Source organism: Perkinsus marinus, assembly GCF_000006405.1.
Source record: "Perkinsus marinus ATCC 50983 genomic scaffold scf_1104296959274, whole genome shotgun sequence".
In the NCBI taxonomy this organism is placed as follows: Eukaryota; Perkinsozoa; order Perkinsida; family Perkinsidae; genus Perkinsus; species Perkinsus marinus.
Window position 1 is genome coordinate 48,821 of NW_003206478.1, and position 23,702 is coordinate 72,522.

The 23,702-nt window shown below is 45.2% G+C and overlaps 4 protein-coding genes and 1 non-coding gene across 5 annotated transcripts; 1 reads left to right on the forward strand and 4 right to left on the reverse strand.

Annotated features, from left to right (window-relative positions):
• Positions 1-797: 797 nt before the first annotated feature.
• Pmar_PMAR009189 (Phosphate acetyltransferase, putative) lies at positions 798-2,233 on the reverse strand. Its single transcript, XM_002773151.1, has 7 exons — positions 2,138-2,233; positions 2,006-2,088; positions 1,836-1,960; positions 1,674-1,785; positions 1,560-1,622; positions 1,197-1,505; positions 798-1,146 (listed from the first exon to the last, which is right to left on the reverse strand). Exons 1-7 carry the CDS (start codon positions 2,217-2,219, stop codon positions 859-861), a joined length of 1,062 nt encoding a protein of 353 aa, XP_002773197.1. The 5' UTR covers positions 2,220-2,233; the 3' UTR covers positions 798-858.
• A 586-nt stretch (positions 2,234-2,819) lies between these two features.
• Positions 2,820-4,528, reverse strand: Pmar_PMAR009190 (conserved hypothetical protein; the record flags this gene model as incomplete). Its single annotated transcript, XM_002773152.1, has 10 exons — positions 2,820-2,861; positions 2,918-3,046; positions 3,089-3,181; positions 3,205-3,311; positions 3,355-3,427; positions 3,475-3,562; positions 3,747-3,825; positions 3,875-3,922; positions 3,969-4,085; positions 4,387-4,528. The coding sequence occupies 10 exons, from the start codon at positions 4,526-4,528 to the stop codon at positions 2,820-2,822; spliced, it is 918 nt and encodes a 305-aa protein (XP_002773198.1).
• A 1,650-nt stretch (positions 4,529-6,178) lies between these two features.
• On the forward strand, positions 6,179-6,250 carry Pmar_PMAR009191. The gene has a single exon. It is a non-coding gene; the product is annotated as a tRNA-Ala (tRNA).
• A 575-nt stretch (positions 6,251-6,825) lies between these two features.
• Pmar_PMAR009192 (hypothetical protein) lies at positions 6,826-16,627 on the reverse strand. The gene is made up of 34 exons (XM_002773153.1): positions 16,487-16,627; positions 16,085-16,193; positions 15,570-15,707; positions 15,367-15,478; positions 14,912-15,048; positions 14,771-14,856; positions 14,568-14,727; positions 14,393-14,520; positions 14,296-14,349; positions 14,112-14,246; positions 13,923-14,019; positions 13,698-13,864; positions 13,320-13,414; positions 13,161-13,266; positions 12,993-13,113; positions 12,773-12,930; positions 12,626-12,721; positions 12,514-12,571; positions 10,802-10,939; positions 10,439-10,550; positions 10,041-10,177; positions 9,910-9,992; positions 9,706-9,826; positions 9,051-9,187; positions 8,950-9,003; positions 8,511-8,645; positions 8,367-8,463; positions 8,157-8,323; positions 7,899-7,993; positions 7,758-7,857; positions 7,636-7,708; positions 7,267-7,385; positions 7,051-7,170; positions 6,826-7,009 (listed from the first exon to the last, which is right to left on the reverse strand). Exons 1-34 carry the CDS (start codon positions 16,563-16,565, stop codon positions 6,945-6,947), a joined length of 3,789 nt encoding a protein of 1,262 aa, XP_002773199.1. The 5' UTR covers positions 16,566-16,627; the 3' UTR covers positions 6,826-6,944.
• Positions 16,628-18,503: 1,876 nt separating this feature from the next.
• Pmar_PMAR009193 (conserved hypothetical protein) lies at positions 18,504-22,797 on the reverse strand. Its single transcript, XM_002773154.1, has 8 exons — positions 22,655-22,797; positions 21,912-22,048; positions 21,087-21,209; positions 20,560-20,669; positions 19,710-19,803; positions 19,549-19,663; positions 18,874-19,028; positions 18,504-18,546 (listed from the first exon to the last, which is right to left on the reverse strand). Exons 1-7 carry the CDS (start codon positions 22,776-22,778, stop codon positions 18,880-18,882), a joined length of 852 nt encoding a protein of 283 aa, XP_002773200.1. The 5' UTR covers positions 22,779-22,797; the 3' UTR covers positions 18,504-18,546; positions 18,874-18,879.
• Between the last annotated feature and the right edge of the window lie 905 nt (positions 22,798-23,702).

A 23,702-nucleotide genomic window follows, 5' to 3' on the forward strand; every position in this document is an offset into this window, starting at 1 on the left:
ATCTTCAGATTCTACCTGTGTTGGATGGATCTAGAGCTTCCCGTCGAGATCGCAGCTCGGCACACTGATGAATCGGCTCTTCCCTCAACCAACTGGCCTCTTATTGCCATTTCAGGTCTGACGACGCGATCGTGGCGAAACACGCTGTGATTTCAGGTAGTTGGATTAGACTCAGAAGTGTCCCATGAAGCTCGAGAGAGAACTACCGCAGCTGCCACCCGTTATAGCGTAGGTTATGGTCCGAGGGCGCTCGGAAACGTTCGACAGGCGAGGCGACTTGAAGAGAGCGCATCACCGATATCGGATGGGATAAGTTCTTTACAAGACGAGATTAACTCAGAGAGTTCGAATTGAATACATGTGACCTCATGCTTATTCCGTTGTGTGATTTTTGACTTTGGTTCGAATGAGGGAATCTTTCCCGTGGTAGACAGTAATGCTAAGCACGACTAGGGAATCCAAGTTGCAGCAACGTTAATGAACTTTCATCTCATATATCAAGAATTGAGCCTTAAAGCTGCTAGAGACACTCTGAATGAAAACAGACAGTAGTTTTTCGATGGTTCTTGTCATTTAATGAGGAGGATCATCGAATTAGTCTCCCATACCCAGCCAGGCTCACAAGAATGTGAAGAAAGGAATAAATCACTCGCCGTCCAGAAAAGATAAAATATCCTCTGTGAACACATCGATACCGGAATCGCCGAATGTGTTGCTAGGCTTTTGAGTTTAAGTTTATAACGATTCCAAACACAACAGCTCACCATCGTAATTGAATGCCTCTAATGAGGCTCACGATATTGTAACGATAAATGCGTGAATAATCAACTGTTACTATACAATAACTATTCTAAACATTTAGTTGAGGATATCACCAGGGGCAGGACCAGTAGGGATGGGGATGCTGGAGCCCTGAAGGACAGTCACAGCAGCAGCGTCAACGACATCCTCAGCGTGGCAGCCTCGGGAAAGATCGTTAGTGGGATAGGCAAGCCCCTGGAAGATAGGACCGACGGCTTGATAACCTCCGAAACGCTCAGCGACCTTGTAGGCGATGTTGCCAGCGTTGAGATCGGGGAAGATGAGGACATTGGCATGGCCGGCAACCTTGGAGCCAGGAGCCTTCTTGGCGGCTACCTCGGGAACCTGAGGGGGGATATGCGATACCAAAAGGCACTCCTGAGTGGAAGGCTTACGATGGCAGCGTCGACCTGCATCTCACCGTCGATGGCGAGGTCAGGCTTCTCCTTGCGAGCAAGAGCGAGAGCCTCCTCAACTCTGGTCACATACTCGTGCTTGGCACTGCCAAACGTGGAGAAGCTGAGCATGGCGACACGGGGAGTGGTGGCTAAGACATCCTCGCAGGTCTGGGCGGTCGTAATGGCGATCTCGGCGAGCTGCGAGATGGAAGGGGCGATGCAGAAACCGCAGTCAGAGAAGAGGAAAGTCTTGTCATCCTTGGCGATGATGAAGAACGAAGAAGCAGTTTTCAAACCCTTTTTAACCTGACAGAACGAGTCTTCCAAAATGCACGTCATCCGGCACCCTTGCATGCTTACACCAACAGTCTGCAAGGCGGCTCTGGCCACATCAGCAGAGGTATGAGAGGCTCCGGCGACACACTAAAATGACAAATAATAATAACTCCTTCCAGTAGGTGGGTGTTGAATTACTCCTTGAACGTGACCAGTGGTCAACATCAAGTCGGCCATCATGAGAGGGGAGTTCTTCACAGTATCAAGAGCAGCATCGAGAGTCATACCCTTCTTCTGACGCTTCTGGAACCTGAGCATTCATACCGTAACTTCCCCACTTCCTAGATCCAGTAGACCCACAAGACAGTTGCTGTCTGCTCGACGACTTCAGGGTGAAGGGAAGGGTCAATGATCCTCACACCTTCAAGAGACACGTTGTTAGCCTTCGCGCACTTGTAAGCCGCCTCGCGATCACCAACCAGCACCTATATCGAAGATACCACAGCTGAGATGCGAAACAGGTTCCCTACGGGTTGGGCGATCTTCTCCTTGAGGACCTTAGCAACAGCGGGGATAACACGCTCATCAGTGACCTCAGGGAACGCTATGAACTCTGAGGGGAAGGAAAAACTTCCCAATGAAAGTTACCACCGACTACGTACTTTCAAGGCCAGTCTGCATAGCACGCTGACGAATGCCAGCAAGGGCGGCGGGGGCACAGCGAGCAGTAGAACGAGAAAGCATCCGGATGAAGGTACAACTTAACCAAACTGGAATTCAACTATCATCTACCGAACAGACCTCATCAAGACCACTACGAAAAGACGACGCTATGAGCAGCAATAAGAGATAGAAGTATCTTCGTAGTGGCTAATTCTGGTAACGCTAAAATCGCATTCTGTCCCCTTCGACACAATACCACCACACAGCGTATTCAGTAGATACTAGATTAGTTTTCACATGTCAAACTTGAGCCTGGGAGCGCTGTTGTAACTCTATAGGACACTACGATAGCCTTAGCAACTTTCAACCACACCGAGTTCAATGCATGGTGTCTTATCCTCACATGCATCACTGTACCTCCCCCCTTTGAAAGTCCGGGCGTTCAAAGTCTTGTCGCTGGTAAGTTAACTGCTAGTAACCCGTACGACCACGACAAAGGTTAGTTTCGGTCCTCTATATAGCGTATGAAAGGTATCCTCTCGCGAACTTGTTAGACTCGTATTTCCTCAACTATCGTTACGTGAGATCGCAGGTTCGATCCTCGCCAACTCTATTTTAACTCAACACTGTACACCATCCGCCGAGAAAGACATCAGCTGTAAAAACGAGACTCCACTTCTCTCAATCTGTCTTCACTCTGTCGGCTCTACTTTGACACAATACCTACACAAAAAGTTACCAAAAGTTGGAATTGATCATTTGCACGCATGCACACGCACCTTATTCCCCGAGATGATCGCAATTGGCAGCAGAAGCGAACACAAGATCATCGTCTGGATGAGATTGAGAGAAAGAAAAAACATTCCGAGTACCGCCAAGTAGGCCGCGAGCGTGCCGAAAAACACCATCTGAACGCGCACATAAACGTCAAAATCTGCGTATCGTCCTACCCCATGCACGTCGATTTTCCACAATTCCATGTTGACCTTGAGTAACCCCAACCCCCTCAAGAAAGCCAGCAGAGGGATGACAGTAGTCAGAGCCTACAAAGCAGACCGTGTAACACATCTAGCCATACGCCGTCTACAACAAACACCGCAGTGATGACGAACGGTGGGGTCTTCTGCGCTGGCTTGAACGTGTGGGCGATCAACGGTAGAGGAAGATAGCGAGCTGAACATGCGGGAATACATCAAGTCGAGCAATTCATCAATACCAGCTAATTTCGTAGTGGTTCTGAGGTCGCCACTCCCTGGGATGCTGCTCTTGCTCAACGCGTCCTTGGTCATCTGAACTTGACCATGTATTCATACCGTAACTCGCGTAAATCATCTACCTGGTGGAACTCGAAAGGGACAGCCCCTAGCGACTGCTGCACGCCTGTTGGCATCATGTTATCTCCGATCAAGATCGTCAAGTCATATCTAAGATCGTCAGTGTGGCAAGACTGCATGTCTTGGTGACAATATGAAAATTATGAGGAAATTTTTGGAATTTTCTCTCGGTTTCCGTACACTTCTACCCGATTCTATAATTAGTAAGGAAACTCCCGAGCTTAGGTGAGGGAAGCGAACATTTATTTCTCCAACACGATAGACTTGCCCCTACTTCCCGTCCCTAGGGGTGATCGCTCCTGTGCCAGCCATAGGAATATCAGCAGTGTACGTTCCAGAAGAGTCGCGTGCGCCTGCGTGCAGCATACCAAAACTCCCCCAGCTCGTCCCAAAATCCCCTACGTGTCATCTCAATCACTTGCACGTCCGGAGCACCAACAACGTGATCACCTATACAATCGCTAATTACAAACCAGTGTAACCACAACAAGACTACCTTCCTTGAATGTCACCATCAGCGCCACTTGCGCCGGGTAGGACTCAGCCGTGGTGAAGTCGCACTTTACCGAGGGGTGGCCGCTGTCAGAAAGGACCGCGTTTTTGTTAACAGTGCCTGTTGAACGGTGCTATCAGATCAACAACAAATGAACATTCTACGAATCGCAAAGTGAGATTTCGGATCTTCTCGCAAGAGGGTCTAATAACATGAACACCCGTGTGGGGAGAAAATGAACACTTCGATGACAATATGGACATTTTAGGGTAAATTTCTTAATCCTGTCAAGTCCCCCGCGGATCCTATAATTAGTGAGGAACCTCCTGAAAGCTCAGCTGAAGAAAGCAAACATATATCGCAACACTGAGAGCAGCAATTCTCGACCCAGATGGTTGTCACTATAATAGTCGTGCATCACCTGTCGAGCTTCCACTTTGCCATCCCACCGCAATCACGTCGGTATTGCTTTTAACAACGCATTTCTCGAGGACGGCGACATCCCCGGCAACGGCAACAACAGAGGGAAAGGCGAGGACGGCTATGATGAGAGGAATAATCATAGTCGAGGAAAACCTGCAAGGATTTGAGCCCGATGCCTCCAGGATGACAAGTCAACTCTTTACCCTACTCAACTAATATTGAAATGAATAACTCCGACGAAACTCAGTGCGTTCAACCACCTCTAACACACAGTGCTGGAATATGTGTTCGATTTCCTTCAGCGGAGCTCAGCGGTTTCCTCACTAACCATGGAATTTCACATAGAAGTTTGCAGAAAGCAACAATTGTTTCCAAGAATTTCCTCAATATTTTCATATTTTCACCGACACACAGTTCACCATATGCATGTTCTCCCACAGGGATCTCATGAAAGATGATATCGGAACCAAATAACATCACCAATAATCGACGCTAGTCATACCAATCTTTTGTCTTCTCATCGCAGCAGAAGGAAGTACAGTATATCGCAAAACCCGACGGTAGCCTTGGCACAGGAGATTCCTCAGCTGAGGTGATGAACCTTAGTTCTGAAGCTTTCGAGATTGACGGGGGAGTTTAGTAAAGCTCGACGAGATCAGCCCTGAGATGGATCCTAAGCAGTTTAGTGAACTCCCCGTGAATTAATATCCGCCGTAGAAAGCGCACGCCCAAATAATCGATATCGCTACCGATTTAGGGGTCGTTCATTATACCGATTTCGAAACTCAGGATAGATTCCAGAATCGCTTATTACACGTATAACGCGATGCTAGGATCGATTCGGAAGTCCAGAATAGATTCAATGAAATTGAGGTTAGTCTATATTGTAATACATGTAACCCTGCAACGATTGTCAACGTGCGTCAAATTTCACGGTTTTCTTTGGTCGTAGCGTATGTTTCTCTGAGTTCTCACATGTGTATGCAACTGTGTGTCTTGCGTAAACTCACATCGTAAACGCATTCCCCCATCCGTTTTCTGCGTTGAAGGCTCCTCAATGGCCTCGGACGGAATAGACACATGATTCATGTCTCATTTCATGTGACATGAAAGCGTTACATCCACAATGCATAGTACCGTCGAGGACCTGTAGATACGTGTGACGAAGGAGTATTAGGGTGAGGTTCAAAACTCAGCACAATCGTCCCTCCAGACACGAGACAGGAACACATCAGTCATCTCATGCTACTGACAGCGGAAACGGCGCTTCGGGTTCGAGAGCCTCTCCACAACGCTGAAACAGTGCTCGGTGCTAGCTGTGTGATGGCTACGACGCAGTCCGTTCAGAACAGACCTGAGCGCTAAGCCCTGTGTGCTAAGTCTTGTGTTGCGCATGAGACTGTGCAAGTTGACGCGTAACGAATTCCAAAACCTACTCGACTTGAACGCTGAGTTGCATGCTCAGGACCCACTGGGTGATCCAAGGATGTGCCTTCAGGTGTCCCTGACGAGATTGTGTCGACAAGAGAAGTTGATGAAGCCTTTACCCGTAACCAGGCGGAAATGAGTGCAACCTTTAATATTCATACGCCTCATGATGTTTCATGAGCTTCATGGAGACCTACAGGTGAACAAGTTCTCAATGAAGCAGGGAGCATCGCTTCTTGGGAGTAAGCCTCTGGCTTCAACGGTTGAAGTTCAACCAACAGTGAGACCGACTGAGGATCGGGAAGTTCCTGATTACTCCGCTGGTACGGTATGAGCGCCTCCACTATCTAATGAACTCATCAGGGCGTATGGTGTAGTGGTATCACGTCTGCTTCGCATGCAGAAGGCCCCGGGTTCAAATCCCGGTACGTCCAGATTTTCGTAACGCGCCTCGCAGACTTTGAATTGATGTGAACCTATAAGTCATACATTTCGCCGTCGCTCCACCGATGATGCATTCGGGTTTACAAGTTCAACTATACGGCTGGAGTTCGCCTCATAAGAATAGTATTTCTCCTACACCGGATTTCTCAAAACAATGAATTAGCAAAACAGGTGCGAACCCATTCCCAGGCTACCAGTTTGGAACCAAAGAAGATAAGTAACCATATTCAGCATTTTGCTTTGACAATCTACGACTAATACTATAGAGGTATGGAACATGGATCGGAACTTCCACGATTGCTTATTCAGGAATGCAATTTCCGGATAATTACCACTGGCTTGGAGATACACGACCAAGGCGCATCCTACTTTTAGCATCCTGTATAGACTCAAGTATTTCCCCCTCCTGCGATTTACACAATGGTTATCCTCTCATCCTATCACTCGTCAAGTAAATCGAACGAGGAATTCACGCTGGCCACACCGATTCGCCCACAGTGCAGATGGGAAGAACCAACTGATCACGCAACACCACCGGTGTTGCACCAGTACGTAAAAGAGTAACGTTGAAGGAAATTACGCGCAGCGAAGATTATGTTATGAATAGGATACGCACACCCAGATACCCAAGAATGGAGGAAGTCGTTCATGCATGCACTAAACAGTGAAGTCTTCCGCAAACAGTTATCGTCGCCTTACCACCACCCGTCGTGATGGGTCAAGTGCGCCCCTGGGCACACTACGAGGATCTACAAGCAATAGAAAATCTCAGAGATGAAAATAAACTTACTTGTGAATTTCTGGCGGACGTATCGTTGCTTGAGAGTCTCAGAAGATTCTTCTCCCAAAACGGATGAGGAATGCCGAGAAACCGGCGTGCTCATGAAGCCAGAGCCCTCGCTCAGTGGACCTGTGCGAAATCGACGTACTAGAAATCTACCACGTTGTTGGATGTCCAACCAATTAAGCTTATATGTAATCTCATACCACACCCTTGCGAACTTACTCTCATTAGCATCAAAGCTTCGACAACTATCATTGCCGTGCACCCTAGCCTTAGCAGCTGCCACGACTTTCGCTACCTTCTCCGCTGGCATGTCGAAATGCATGTCAGGATTCGATTGCCTGATACCAACTAGATCCAGACGAGGACACTCTGTGCTGGGTTCAGCGGATTTTGATAATGAAAAGAGAAAATGCTATGGTCTCAGGATGACACAAAATATTGCCCCCCACAATTTACTTATTGTTGTGTATGTAGTATGGAGTGTGCTAGTTTTCTACTACTAAACTGCTCTCAATCTCACATTCTGCGTGAAATCAGACGGTGTTTCGTTAACTCAAAGGATATTGGAAAACCGTCATAACGCCCTACCTCTGAGTTTCCCTTCGTAGTCGAGCTTGACTGACAGAATCAGTGCTGGAACCTCCAGACAGTGTCACCACACCTGATCACAAAAACCATAAGCGTTACTATTTTTGCCACTCAGAGACCACCTCCCGAGGACTTGGCATCTAATACAGCGCCAGCTGAAGTGAGACCGTCTCGGGAACACACTGCTCGGATGAGCAAAGACGCAGCTACGATCGCCACCACCTATATGGATAGTTCACATAACAATAGATGTGCTTACTCACTATGATGACAACAACGTAGGCCACCCAGGTGAAGTCAGTGCGTGGTGTTGGCTTTACTTCAATTGTGCAAGCGCCCGGTGCTACACATACCCAACCTGAAGCCAGCTGAATATGCACATCGTGTTGGTGACAATATGGAAATTCTCGGGAAATTTTCATATTTACATTTCTGGTAGAGAACTGTTCGTGGTTTGTAATACTTCTACTCGAATCCCTAAATAAACTCCTGAGCTCAGGTAAGTACGCACACGAGCTTACTTCCTTCTCTCGAATTGCAATCCTGTTGCACTTGTTGAAATATGCTCCCATCCCAGTCCGTATTAGAGTTACAGTCACCAGCAGAAGGATATGTACCATACAGATACCAAGCCACGTTAGGAACTCCTCGCAACACCATATACGCCGCCTGGCCCTGCCCTTTGAGACTGACACCACTTGTGCATGCGTGCAAACAACACAGTGACTTACTCGGTGTTCCGACATTCCAACGGCAGCATTGACATCGACCAAACGAGCCGTCCGTCTTCGAACTCCTTCAAACAGTAGTCATCATAATATCCCGAACCTACGTCATTAGCGCTCGCCCGAATGATCGATATCATCTCAACTTACTAGCCTCTGAAATTTCAGGGTAGCCCATACTGAGATCCTCAGAGTGTTCCATATGCGACCACACATTGTTCCCGATCATATCAGAACAAGCACTTCGAGAGAACTGCGCCACTCTGCTCAGCGGCTCCGAATCGGCTAAAATAGTGAACACTGACGACGCTGGTGTAATGCGGAAGATGAGAACTATTTTCGCTGTGGAAATGCCAGAATGCAGAATCGTCGCATTAACTTTTAGATCACTACCACGATTACTCCAGTGGGAAAATATGCAAATGGTAAACTACGTGTATTGATGACAACATGAGAACTCTCTGAATATTTAGGGTTTTTGTACACTTCTACCCTAAATCGTGTGTAAACATAATCAGCTGAGTAAACCAAACATATATTCCAACACTGTTCTAGTATGCTGTAAAACCACAGCATGCGTCCTTCTCACTCGTATAGCTGAAGCTGCAGTCGAGCAAGGAGGAAACCGCGCTCTCATACTGGCCTGAACAACGACATAACATCATCATAACAATGCGAGTATCGACTCACATCGTAGTGTGGCAAACGTCGAGACCGCAGCCACATTGCCAGGCATAGCTGAGGGAGAGGGAAAGCCTCCGAAGTCCACTATAGTGGAAGCTCCAGCGACGTTGTTACCGGCACCTCCTACGGACTCCGCCGAGACACTGAAAGAGAATAAAGCATGGGTGTTCGACTTATCAATTACAGTGTTGGAATATATTATGGCTTACTCCACTAGGAAAAGCTTCCGAGTTAGTAGTGCATAAAAACAGTAGTAATTTCCTCAGAATTCCCTCATTATAATCAACAAGCGCAGTTGACGACAATCAACATACAAGAGCAGCAAATGTGAACAATAGTATCGATGCCTGAGACATCACACTGCATCCGTGGATTACACTGTCCCAAGGCACAAATCACATCGAAGATGATCACGAAATTGAAGTAGTGGTGGTATGACTCAAATTGGCATTCAAAGACGCTGAACACGGCAAAAGATCCAATCCAAAGAGTATAGTAATATTCATGGGCTGCTTCCTTAACGATATACGAGTGAAAAACAATAATTTTCATGAAAAATACCGAGCCGGGGACTCGAACCAGAGACCTATTCCGCGTTATAGAGGCGTCCGAGCAAAGTTAACACGTAGGGAGCTCCGCGAGAAGGCCCAGTGGAACCTACTTGTTGAGCGGTAAGTCGACACGTTTCAAGGCGGTCAACGAGTTGGTCGATTCAGAATTCAGCTGAACAACCAGTCCCCCTTGGGTGGTCATATTCAACCTCACAGGAGGCACCATCGGGCCTGTGAGATCCCAAGGGTTATACGCAGACGCATATGCTGGAGACCGACAGTGATCAACGGTTGTGCTATCCGAAGTGACTCACCAAAGGGGACATCGACAAGCATGAGATATTCACTCTGAGAACAGTAGATGCCATGGGTTGTGGAGTGCTCTGGGCTGCTATACCTGACCACGAAAATACACTAATCTTGTGGCGCGTGAAGGCCCACTCACCACTGCGAGCTCCGCTCCCACGGCGCGCCTGCCTGCATGCTATTCACGAAAAACTGCAAATTCGCATCATAACCGTCTTTAGAAAATGTCGGCAGAAACGCCAGAACCTCCTTGCCTTCTTGGAATTGAGTGAGAACCTATATGAAAAGTCCTAATTCGATACTAGACCTTCGTAAGGCTTGCGGGTTCAATTCCCGGCACGAGCTTTATTTCAGCATTTCCCGACTGCAAGAAAGTCACAACCGGAACACTCAATAAAGGGTACGGATGCGCGTATTTTAATATTTACCAGGAAAATTTTTCCCTGGGAAACATGGACTTGGATTCTTTGCAAGTATGTGTTTCGAGAGCTCAACTGATGCAATTCGAACGCATAGAAAATGCGCGTTTTGACCTACCCCTAGCCCAAAAGGAGGGTTCTTCTCCCTCGCCACCACAGACTTCAAAAGCTGCGTAGCTCCGTAGTGACAGTCACTAGGACTCACGAACTGTATCAAGCCATGTAGGTATCTGCAAAAGGCGGCGAACGATACCGGATACTATGATGAACTACGTGGTAGATCGACACGAACTCAACTTCTCAAGAAGGACATCCGTCAGGAACGTCTTCTACTGCTGATAGCAATATTCCTATCCCAGTAAAAAGCTGGATAGCTCTATAGATCATTCGATGGGTTGGAAAGTATAGATAAGTCACGAACAAGTAGTTGATAACATTCTATATTGATATTGAATAATACGGCTTGTAATCCCACACTTACTCAACCAAACCATTGGGCCTGCCAGCGGCTGTGCCGCAGTTATACACAATCCTGCCCTCAGGTTGTGATGCGTTTTGTACATAGTCAAAATAGAGGCCAACGTATGACCTATTAGCTGTACCGTACACGTAGGCATACCTACAGAGAAAGTCGTGTCGGACGACTAGGTTGGACAAGTTGGGATTTACACTGCGAAAATGATCTCCGCAGATTTCTAGTAAATTTTCTGTAGATTACCGATATAATAGGAGATAACGCAACGATCCCAGAGGGAGTATTGAACGACTAGTCGAAATGGACAAAATGGAGAAGAATGTGCCGCCTTGATTCTTGAAAGGACCACCCTCTCTCTCGCCAATGCCACTGGAGCGTGGCATGCGAGTCGACAGTCGATCTCCATACTCCTTCCCAGATTACAGAGACCTCAATCAGACTGATCTGTAACGGTTGCAAGTTGTATACATGTTAATACTGTGATATGTGTGTATACATGTGAATAGTACTGTAAAATTCGCCTGTTACAATAATACCACTGATCTCCTCTCAACCACTGGGCCTTGACATAAGTTCTGAACTTGCGATATATCCCAACATAGTAGAGCTTGATGATAACTGGGAGCACTGGCCCACTAGGCCGGACCCGGTGATATACAACTACACTACCAACCGCGACTAAAGTAGCTCTAGCGAGATCCATCAACGCGGCTTCCCAATCGTAAACGACGATTAATAGTCGTCGGAAAGACCCAGAAAATATCCAGTATTTATCCATCGCCGTCTATGAAGCCGATCAGGTCTGTGGTGCTGCTTTATCGCATGTGGGGAAGTTACCTCACAAAACTGCGATACAAACCGGAAGTCACTCCGTAAACTTGACTTGATTTACAACAAGCAAGTGAAAAAAGAGTTTCGCTGACCTATGTCTGGTCTTGGCCCGACAAAAATTAAACCTCACAAGAAATTGTCGCCGCCAGGGTTGATGATGTTGCCCATGATCCTCAACATACTCCCCGATCGCCACGCTTCCATTGGTGTCTTCGGCGATTTCGCAGGAGGCAATGAATCTGGGGAAAAAAGTTCAATTTCGAACTAGTGACCCATCACAAATTTCGATGCTCTTACCGACGGGAGTTGCCTTTGTCACTTCAGAGTGCACAGTTTGAACCAGCAACAGTAGCAGTGCAGGAAGGAATCTATATAACAACATTACCGCGGCGGGCACGCTGCTACTGAAGCCGCCTAGGGAGAAAGATAGTGAGAAAATGAATAGCAACTATCCATGGCATACGATTGGTACATCCCCCCTGAAATTACACTCTTTCAGTACAGGGATCGTCACACATTCGATGCTCAATGACCGCTCTTCACATCAACGCGTACATTTCCTCAACTCAACACCAAGGAAATCGCACAGGCTGTGCACCACAGCGCTTTCTCACTGGACAGAACGACCACAACAGTTCGGTTCGTAACAAATATATTTCCAGGAATAGCCTTGACAGGCAAAAGAACACATACATAGATACTGGAGAAACTTAATATAGAATACTAGTCTTGCAATACTTGCATTTTCCCAACGTACGGTCTGATATCACTCGAATGTGCTGCTCCAACTGGACCCACTGTATTGCTGTTGAAGCAGGGCTGCCAACTATCGCACGTCTCGAGGACTTTTCGATCACTAAAAACTACGATGTTGATTCTTAGAGCACCTTTTCACCACGATTCGCTTGGAAATGTCGAGGGCTCCTCTGGGTAAATACGAAGGATCTGAGAGTACACTAATGGATATATCGCCGCCGCGATTCGAACCGAAGACCTCACCTGTCAAGTGGATCTGGCTACTCTGTGAGCTCTCGCTTCTAGCAAAATGCCACCTCGGCATATGATACTGATGGCCATCACAAGACGAATCGGAATCTGTCAACAAGAGCGAGTAATTTCTCTGATCAGTGCATCATCTGGTCATACCACTTCCCGACTTCTCACTATCAACTGATTCATCGCCGCTGCTGTGAGCGCTGTCGGACGAACTCAGTTCTTCTGGATGCATCCTAGCCTTTGCCGCTGCAAGGACTTTCACAACTTTCTGCGTCGGCATACCAAAGTGGGATTCTTCCGTAGGCATCCTAAAGAGCCTCCACTTAAGCCTCAAACTCAACTTGAGACTGTCAGACTAAAGATTGCCCACCTGCGGAGCTCGCTATTCCCCGCGCGCGCCCGAATCTTCGCTGTGCGAGGGGAGAGCCTCTGCGTATCTCCGACAGATGGCGATTCGATGTCTTGGGAGCCAGAGGGGAGTATGAGCACGCCTAAGTCATTCATCATATGAAAATTATGCACGCATGCACAAACCTACCGTCCACGCCCATTGGTTCAGCCTTGGCTGCAGCCCCTGCTGCAGTAGACCCGTGACGAACAATATATGCACGCGTGCCCAGGAATATTGCTAGCGTTAAAGCAACCTAAAAAATTCGGCAGATATGAGTTGAATCTTCCCGACCTCTTCGCAGCCTACAAGAGTGATAACCAAATACGCAATCCAATGATACCCTGATGAACCCGTGGCCTCCACTTCGACAGTGCATGCGCCCAAAGTCATACACGCCCAACCTGAAACAAGAGTGTACCATTTTGGAAATTCTCCATACAAGAAAGTGAGCACTCTGATACTCCCACCGACTTCGCGCTTTCGCATTCACTCCCGACGCGAAGCCAACTAGATACGGCACGGAAATTCATCAACCATCAACGATGCCTTTCAAGTGTACCAATAGGTGACTCTGATGCTGAAATTCATATTTCAAGTTGAGACACTTCCTAGATGGAATTATAAACAGGCATTCTAAAGGCATCTGACCTCCCGGATTGGAGAATTCTGTTTGTGAAAGCTTACTTCCCTGTCTCGAATTGCAGTCCGACTGAACTTGGAAATAAAGATCTCCATCAAAATTGGTATCAGTTTGACAGTCTTCCAAAGTGTCGTACGTGCCATAGAGATACCAAGCAACGTGTGGTACACCTCGTAGCACCACGTATGAGTCAGACGATTTTCCACCGAAACTGACAAAAAACCCGACTCCCACGACCACCCTTTCGGTGGTGTCGTGGCGGCGCCTACTTAGAATTCCTGCATTCGAGCGGCCTCATAGTCAACTGCCACTGTAGCTTCCCTTCTTCGAACTCCTTGACGCAGTAGTCATAATAGTAAGCAGGATCTGAAAAAATGAAACGTCCGCGGATCGAACGGCATACCTCCTGTATGAAAACGAAGTGGTTTACCATTGCAGTAATTCGACACTGCACTCACCAGCTTTAAGGATCTTGGGGTATCCCATGCTAGGATCCGAACTTTGGTCAGCATGCGACCATACGTTATTTCCAACCATATCTTCACAAGTTGTCCTCGAAAACTGCGTCATCCTACTGAACGCTTGCGAGTCGGCTAAGAAGACACGCATATTGTTGGATTCAGCAGCGCTCTCCCGTCGTACTTGTGAAGCTATAACTGCAGTCGATCAGTGATGACCATGCACTCTCGTAAGAACCTAATACCGTATCTTTCATCATGATACAACCTAGGATACTCACATCGGAAAGAATCGAATCTGCCATATTCTCCACTGGTCGCTTCCGCCTGTGGAAAACCGCTAAAGTCAACGATCGTCCTCGGGACGGAGTAATCATCATACGTACCACTACTCGTGCTGGCCGAGGAGCTGCCAAGAAGTCGCAGGTTCGATCCCCACACCTTGCATATTCTCACTTCAATTTCGACGGAAGCTCCACCCTCTTCACAGCGTCGAGATTGCTCATCGCCTCCGACCTCAACTCTGCGATCAACCCTCCTTTAGACGACATGTTCAGCTCTACCGGAGGTATCCGCGGCCCAGTAACCGCCATCGGGTCATACGTCCGATAATACTCTAACAACAGCTCATCCAATCAGTTAGTCACCGAGCCTCTTACCAAACGGCATGTCAATGATGATATTAGACTCTGCTGTATTCGAACAGTAAATGCCATGAACTGTAGAATGCTGCGGAGAGGAGTACCTGAAAAACCACATCCAAGAGCTCCTCAGTACGCGAGTAACTCACTGTGACCTACCAAATGTCGTCTCTCGACCAAGGCACCAAATTCGCTCCGCTCCGCCTCGCGAGCATTTGCAGGTCCGCATCGCCGTAGCGACCAAACGTCGGTATAAAGGCAATCACTTCTCGACCGTCAAGCTTCGTCGTCACCAACTACAAACAGCACAGAGTTATATCCTGAGCGCATTCAACCACCAAAAGGAAGCGCTTTGATACAGGATCAAATTAAGTGCAGTAGAACAGTTCCTTCGAAAAAAATCGAAAAACGCCCCTCCTCTGCCGCTGCACCGACAGTACCCTATAATATCTCTCGGTTTCAAACTCGCGACAACAAGTTTTGACGAGTACCCCGTGAGCAGTGAATACTGTGACATAATAGTGATTGTATAATCAAAGGATCACAGTCTCCCTGATTCATCATCAGATGGAAATAGAAAATCCGCATCGGCTGGACATCCAATTTCAGCTTACTTCGAGATCTTCCGGTGCATCGTCATCACTGTTGAGAATCGTCTTAAGCATCTTGGTTGCATTGAAATGACAGTCATTCGGGTTCGCGAACTGCAGCAATCCATCACGAAATCTAAAATGAAACACCCTTAGATGGATCTCACGACCTTCCGATACGAAACTCAACCCGATACCACTACACCAACCACCCACAATTTTCTTACACGACCAGTCCTTCAGGCTCTCCCGCCTCCGCTCCACAGTTATACACTATCCTCCCCTCAGGTTCCGAGGCCATCGAAATGTAGTCCAAATACAACCCCACATACGAGCGATTGCTCGTTCCGTGGACATCGATGTAACTACACAACGACGACTTCTATCTCAATACCACTCCTTCCGGAAATCTCAAGTGTCTCCATATAAACTAGACCAGTATCAGCCAAGACTAGACCCATATAATTCGACGAATATACTCGGGTTGCACTTCATGCGGGCAGCAAGGACTCTCTATTTTGATTCCCACGTAGATGTAGACTACCACATCGGTAGTGCGTGCCAATTCGTTATGCGAATGTGAGAGAAAAACTTGTTATTTCCCGTTGCTGATGAGATTCGATCTGAAACTATATCGCATAAACAATGTGAACATTGCTTATGAACCTGTGATGTGATGAAAGCAACAACTTCACATTTGCACTTCAAACTCAAACACACCCACCCAATGACCAGATATTACAGGAAATTATCCTCTCCAGGATTGATTATATTACTCATGATACGCAGCACGCTCCCACCATACCACGCCTCGATCGGCGTGCTCGGCACCGGAGAAGACGACGGCGTGCCTGAGCAAACACCCGTTTAGCCGTTTTACGCGAAGTGACGTAAAACTCGGTGAAAAACGCGATATTTGCGGTGATATACAGTAGTCGTGAAATATATTTTTCACTAGTGTTTTTCATATCACTAGGGTGAAACTCCATTATTTTCCACAACGACTTAACAAACTGAGAAAATGATACAAATCGCAATAATCACCAGATATGCAGGGGTCGTGGAAAAAAGTACAATATTTTCAAGTTGCTTCTCTCTTCAAAAAACTGCACATAAACCCCCCGAAATCTTCCCCCAGTATTACTCTCAGCAGCGTTTCTCGAAATCAATTGCCACAGGAAAAGTAGCAGAAACAATCCTCCTTTAGAATACTGCAACAACATCACTCAGTCGAAGATGCCACTAGATGGATCGGCCGACCGCCCCAGCACGCTGTGAAGCGCCGAAAAAAGTAATGTACACTGAAAATATCTTATGTTCGACCGCCAAAGATACAAATTAGGTCCAAATGAGGCACTTTAACTCAACATCGAAGCATCAGAAACTACATGTTTCCTCCTGACCAGCCGCTCTTGCTTCCAACACCATCCACGTGTCGGAACTGTCCGGAGCATGCTTTCGATAAATCCTTCGCAATCGGTTCGCAAACCTATGAAAACAGCTCAGAAGATATGATCTTTTTCCGAAAAAAGTTGAAAAATTTTCCCGAAAATGAGGATATCCAGTTGATTAGATATACTCGGGGGTTGGAGTCAATTAAAGACTCAAGTCAGGAAGGGGTAATGTGAGGTTAGTCTACATCACAGTTTCCATGATATTACAAGCTTTATCAATTGAAAGGTAAATCGCAAGGCTACAGGGTTCGATCTAAGGACGAAATCTCGCTCGTTGTTGAGCCCAAATTCTTTCGCTGCTCTCAACCTCCTGATGACTGCATCCACCGAGGGGCCAAAGCCTTGACGAAACTGTTGCCGCCGTTTTCTATCTTCAATACCAGCACACCATTTGTTGTAATCCTTTGGGTTGGGAACACCTCGATCCCTCGAGTGGGCTGTTACCACAAACAGGTCTGTAGGTACCACCCACTCATCAGGCTGGGTAGGGGTTAACACCTCATACCGGAACAGGTCTTCTACTGCTTCCTTCAGGGCCGCTTGAGTGGTATCCACTCGATAACGCCGGGACTTGGGGTCAGCCATCAGGCCCCCCACCTTGCGAGCGTGGCCCCTTAACACCGATTGGACTTCTTGTTCCACGGTGTAACGGCCTTGGCCAAATCGCTCGTTAAAATGGAGGTAAGTATACTTATCGATAGCAATCGTTCCAGAACTGGGGTCAGAAGGAATGTTTTTTTCCGAAAAAAACTGAAGAATTTTACCGAAAATTCCCGAAAATTACCCCCAATCCCCCACTACACATTGTCAGGTTCCGTCATAACCCCATAGAGCATACTACTGCCTTGAACTGCTCTGATAAAATGGTAAGTACAGAAGTACGCTGCGAACGCTGGTAGTGCGCGGTAATCTGAAACGCTCGCCTCATTGTAGTTTCACACGTTTTACGTAAAGTGGCAAAACACCCTCCTATAATATGCATTACGTTAACATGTTTTGATGTCCATACGGTTTCATCTACAGCATTTTCAGTTCAAATTGATACAAACTAACTCGGTAATCATTAATCATTATGATATTGTATCATCCAGGCTGTATAACGCACGCTATCAACATTCCAAACTTGTCAGTAGCTCTCGTATGCTAGTTCAAATGGTTAAGCCATCTATCCACCAACCCAGAGGTCTCCGGTTCGATTCCACCACTCTCCATTTTTATTACATCTCTCCTTTCCAAAACTCCATATACCTCCCCACTCACAAAGTCGTATTCCCACTACCGCGCCGATCACACCAACAACTTTGGCCAGCGTTTCACTAACACCAACAGAAAATACACGATGCCGGGATCGAACCTCCGCGGGCCGTACTACCGCGATTACTCCTCATGAATCGCGATCCGTTCCAACTGCCCTTCACTGAGTTCCTTCCCTCCGTGAACAGTCAGCTGATCGTTAATCGCCTGATGAGTTTTCAAAAAGGAGTGGTATGATAATAAACGCCTACTACTACCTTAAACACTTTATCAACGCTCTCAGTTTCAAACCATAGAAACTTCATCATTCTTCGGAAAAAACTTTCCGACGGCCCTTCAGCATCACACATTCGAAAAAAAAAGGACAAAAACGGACCTATTCCACATCTTCCTCGCTCAACCTCAAGATACCACCTCATTCTTGGAAACAATACTATCACATAAACAACCAGCTGGTAAAATACAAACGGTCGAACTTCCTCTCAAAACTCTGTGCCTGAAATACTGAAAAAATCGTCCCATGTAAACTCTGACATGACAAACATGACAAACTCAGTTACTTTTGTACACTTCATAACTCATCGGTACGAGTACAATTCGAAAGTGGGGGAGAATATGCACATCTTTATTAACACTTTACGCAATTTTTCAATGTTCTACCCATTTTGTCAACATTTCACTATTACCGTATTTACCCCACTTCCATGAAATTTTACCCATTTTCGATATTTTACTCAAATTTTGCTAATATTTTACCCATAATTTTGATGAAATATCAAACAAATCAATGCAATATCTAGCTTAGACCCCTACGATATACTACCCGTGATCACAGCAAGGTGAACCTAGTGTTCATCCATTTCCTCAGTTCAGAGGCCGTCAACTCCCCCTTAGAATTCCTATACCCTACACCAGTACACAGAGCCGAATATATGTATTTAACTTCGTCATCACGAAGCGTTATACTCGTAAGTTGAGCTGAGAAACATGATCATCATGCACCGTCACGCGCCACGAAATTACACCAACCGAATGAGTGACCCTGTGAGTCACGCGCCACGAAATTACACCGACCGAATGAGTGACCCTATCTTGTGAGTCACGTGCCACGAAATTACACCGATCGAATGGAATAAGCCCTGCGGTGTATACAAAGAAACGTCACGCGCAACGAAATTACACCGACTGAATGGAAAAAGCCCTGCGGTGTATACAGAGAAACGTCACGCGCCACGAAATTACAGCACTCAAGTGGATAAGCCTTGCGGGGTGGACGGCAAGGAATCGTCACGCGCCACGAAATTACAGCAATCAAGTGGATAAGCCTTGCGGGGTGGAGGACCAGGAATCGTTACGCGCCACGATTTCCGAGTGGGGAATCGAATAGGAATTCCCCAAAATTCCCTCAAAAATTTACATATTTTCCCATTCATAAATCAAAACTGATGCACTTAAAAATCCTACACCATTCAGATTTTGTCGCGCGCCACGAAATTACATGTCATAGCAGCAAATTCCTCTCTAGTCATTCCTCTCGAGGGATCGTCCACTGCAAAAGCCTCATAAATTCGCTCCGCATCGTTATCAAACTGGAGACCAATTTCACGCCGAATCTGAACAACCATATCTCATCACCAGGAATTGGGAAAGTTACGGTACTCTATTTAATTTCCGAGATTTCGAAAATCCGAGAGCACCGGTGATCATCCCAACTAGGAATGTATAACCACCCAACAACCACGCACCAGCACTCCTGAATAGAAAAAAAATGTCTACACCGAGAATCGAACTCGGGTGGGTGGCAACTAAATACACAGAGCATGTAGTTAAATACAAAAGGATATGTGTTGGAAATTTACAATAATCAAAACGCCTACAGTAACTATACTTTTGCAATAACAATTGCACAGTAGATGGCGTCTAATCTTCAAAGGTGTACAGTTTACAAAACATTCTTGCTTATTAATAACATTACTCAAAAACCTCACTTAATGAAAATTGCATAAAGTGAGATTTTTATGAAGAATCGATCTGAAACTATATCGTTAACATTGCTATGAACATGTGATGTGATAATGGTAACCTTTCGAGACTATGATAGCGACAACTTGTTCACTATCATTAATCCCAGAATAGAGAACGCACATTCTTCACATCTGTGTTGGAGGAAATTTCAATGAAAATCGATCTGAAACTATATGGTGAACATTGCTATGAACATGTGATGTGATTAAAATAACCTTTCGAGACTATGATAGCGACAAGTTGTTCACTAAAATAACGGACGTGTAACACAGTTTCACGCCTCATAAGAAACATTCTTTCGCCAGCAAACAGTGTTGCAATATATTTTCGTAATATCATATACAAAATCAAGTAGAAGTGTTCAGAAACCAAAAATAATTTCCCAAAAATTTGCATATTATCACCATCGCAAATAAATGTCAAAAAAAAACAAATATCCCCACGCCGCCGCCAAGAATCGAACCGGCGACCTTTCGCATATTACCAGCATTTATTAGCCCTCATACTTGAGAAGACTGCTGATCCCAAATACACATACCATACCCCCTTTCCCGTTATTCTCATCAATATCTTCAAAAATCCTTCCGCAAACTCCTGAGAAAAAAATCTCAATTTTCCGTGTAAAAAAACAACTGCTAAAATCATCCCACACAAAAACCCCAAAAATTTCCTTTTTTACGGATTTTTTTTCATTCATTCTATGGAAATTCTGATAGATTGTTTTTGTTTTCTGTGCATTCCCATCGCAAGCCGTGTGTAAACTTCGACATAGCGTGAGACTTCAATTTAAATAAATTTTCACCCATTTTACGTCAAGTGGCGTGATTCTTCATGAAAAACCGCGATATTCGTGAAATATATTTTTCACTAGTGTTTTCATATCACTATGGTGAAACTCCAATATACCTTTATAGACTTACATATAATGTACGTAATTAAAGAAATTTAAATACAATTTTTTTCCCAAAATTTTCTCAGAATTTTCATATTTTTCCCACTTCCCTCTACTACTCTCAACTCTACTGCCACCCGAGTCCTCGTTGGTAAATCGATAGCCACCATCATAACAGAAAACATTAGCAGGAAAAACGCTTCCAAAATACTCAACAAAATCAGCGGATGATAATATAAAACCTGACCAGAAACGAATGTTCATCAAAATTATATCGAAAAATTCGCTAAAAATTTTTTCCTGATTTTTCAGGACGCTATGATAAATTTTTTAAGATATAGGCGCACGAAAATTTCCTAATTATTTCGGAAATTATTTTTCACCCGATTTGTCGACACGCTATGATGGGAATGTTCCCGTTCAAAGTATACATACTCATAGGCGGGCTAAAATTCTTAGATAAATCGGAAAATTTGCAAATATTTTTTTACCGATTGTTCTACACGCTATGATGAAACCTGTCCGTTTTTATACTCATTTATTGGAGTTTCACCCGTTTTACGTAAAGTGGCGTAAAACTCCGTGAAAAACGCGATATTTGCGCCTTGCAATAGTCGTGAAATATAATTTTTTCACTAGTGTTTTTCATATCACTAGGGTGAAACTCCATTCATAGGCGAATGAAAATTTCACCGGCGTAAAATTCCGTACATAACATGAAAATTCAATTCCAATAAAAAAATTTTTCTATATTCGTTTTTTACTCTAATGATGAATTCGAGCAGAGGTGTTGGAATGTATGTTCGCTTTCCACAGCTGAGCTCGGGAATTTCCTCGCAAATTCGTCCAGAAAAGTACAGAAACCAATGAAAATTTCCTAAATTTTCCACAAAAGGCACCAACACATATAGTTGACCATATGCATATTTTCCCACACTTCTCACATGCAGTAGATTCACGACTGCCGCCACGAATACACTCCCCGCTCCCGAAGACAGCAGTAAACTCAGTGTCATCGGATTTTCACCATAATTCACCGCTAAAGTAGTCACTGCTTCAACAGCCGCCGCGGTCCCTTGCCCTACTAAAATAGTTCAGTTTTGAGCTTTGCTCTCCAGTGTTGTGAAAATTACTATAATACACATTAACACAAAGGAACGAAAAAAAGTGAATTTTTCGTAACAGAGGTCAAATTCTGCGGAAACTTTTATCGTTTCGATTTACTCATATTCTAGGTGAAAAAATCCAGAAAATCTATGAAAAACTTCGTGTATTGTGGTACAGATGAAAAACAAAGAAAAACTTTCATCGTATTAAAAGTGAATTTTTTTGAAAGCCAACCACCACGAGTGTCTAAAGGAATCCTTGAAAAATTAGGTAGGACATTCACGAAAAAAACACTGCTTCGAAAACACGATATAGAGCGAATTGAATAATTTCGCGAATTTTATCGGACAAATCACCACATTTCACGTAAAACACGCGAAATTTAAAATATGTTTTTTCATACCATGAGTAACACTGCTGATCAAGATGAACGAAAATAAATCCAAAAATCGAAGTTTCACCCGTTTTACGTGAAGTGACGTAGAAAAACTCGGCGAAAAACGCGATATTCGCGGTGATATGCAGTAGTCGTGATATGTGTTTTTCATATCACTAGGGTGGTGAAACTCCATTATACTACCACGCTCAGTTGACATCTCCTCGTTGCCAAGGCCCTCCTCAGTGTCCACTTTTATGAAGCCCTCAGCCGCTGGGTTGGACGGATGACGATCGACTGATGCTTCAGATGAACTTCGGAGTAGCATAGGAGAAACTCTGCAACTAAATAGCACATGGGCAACTACATGCGGAAATTTTGGTGAATTCTTTTGTTGGTTTTCGTTTATTATGACGCTAAGTTCTATAGATCAGATCTCGAGAGGAACATTCTCCTTACCAGACTGATACAGCAGTACGGACCTCCGCAGCTTTAGCCGCTAGTAGACGCTTCAAGCCATTCACCGGACCCTCGAAGTCGAATTTTGCATCAGATTCACCATCACTGACATCTACATTGCACACAATCCTGATACTTAGCCTGTCCTTTAGCTAGCTACTTAGTCTTGCTAAATACTGATGTATTAACCTACTGGAAAACTATATTGTTGCGTTTATCATGTCTCCTACGACCAAGGTCCTCAGGAGCTGGAGAATTAGGCACACTCTTATCAACAGATGGACGATGAACATACTCGAATACCTTGTGATTGTTACTCTGGTAGGTTACGCATACTGACGCCACTTTAGCCAGCGGTATCAAAGTGACTTGAAAGATCTTCTACCGTCATCGGAAATGTTATACACAATTGTCTCCTGTAATTTTAGATTCTTGTGATGCTTGTCTCCCTTGCTAGTCTAGCGTATACTTCATGATTACTGTAGAGAATCACTTGTTAATAACTCTTGTTGAGTTATCTAATCTTAGCACTTACTACTGCTGCTATGATCAAAGGAAGACGAGGAAGAGAAGTATTAAGTTCAGTACGAACAACTTCAAGTCTATCAAACCGATATCACTTTCATCACTACAAGCACTGCTATTTCAATATTTGAATAATATTATAATGAAGAACCGACCTTGGGCTTCATACCTTCGGACGTCATAGACTCCCGAAGGAAGCGACAGTAGCTATGCGAGTCATGGCAGACCCACTCCCACTAGCAGTTACACATATCAGTAAGACTGAAAG

What these genes read in the sequence shown, in the direction of transcription:
- Pmar_PMAR009193 (XM_002773154.1), bottom strand. Translation starts at nt 22,778, where the DNA reads ATGCTACTCCGAAGTTCATCTGAAGCATCAGTCGATCGTCATCCGTCC. An exon ending in CAGTCGTGAATCTACTGCAT is followed by an intron (nt 21,210 to 21,911) that starts GTGAGAAGTGTG and finishes GTTTCTGGTCAG; the next exon opens with GTTTTATATTATCATCCGCT. An exon ending in AATCTCGGAAATTAAATAGA is followed by an intron (nt 19,664 to 19,709) that starts GTACCGTAACTT and finishes ATGGTTGTTCAG; the next exon opens with ATTCGGCGTGAAATTGGTCT.
- Pmar_PMAR009192 (XM_002773153.1), bottom strand. Translation starts at nt 16,565, where the DNA reads ATGTTGTTGCAGTATTCTAAAGGAGGATTGTTTCTGCTACTTTTCCTG. An exon ending in CATCATTGACATGCCGTTTG is followed by an intron (nt 14,728 to 14,770) that starts GTAAGAGGCTCG and finishes AGCTGTTGTTAG; the next exon opens with AGTATTATCGGACGTATGAC. An exon ending in GACGTTTGCCACACTACGAT is followed by an intron (nt 9,004 to 9,050) that starts GTGAGTCGATAC and finishes GTCGTTGTTCAG; the next exon opens with GCCAGTATGAGAGCGCGGTT.
- Pmar_PMAR009189 (XM_002773151.1), bottom strand. Translation starts at nt 2,219, where the DNA reads ATGCTTTCTCGTTCTACTGCTCGCTGTGCCCCCGCCGCCCTTGCTGGC. An exon ending in GAGCAGACAGCAACTGTCTT is followed by an intron (nt 1,786 to 1,835) that starts GTGGGTCTACTG and finishes ATGAATGCTCAG; the next exon opens with GTTCCAGAAGCGTCAGAAGA. An exon ending in CCGCCTTGCAGACTGTTGGT is followed by an intron (nt 1,506 to 1,559) that starts GTAAGCATGCAA and finishes TCGTTCTGTCAG; the next exon opens with GTTAAAAAGGGTTTGAAAAC.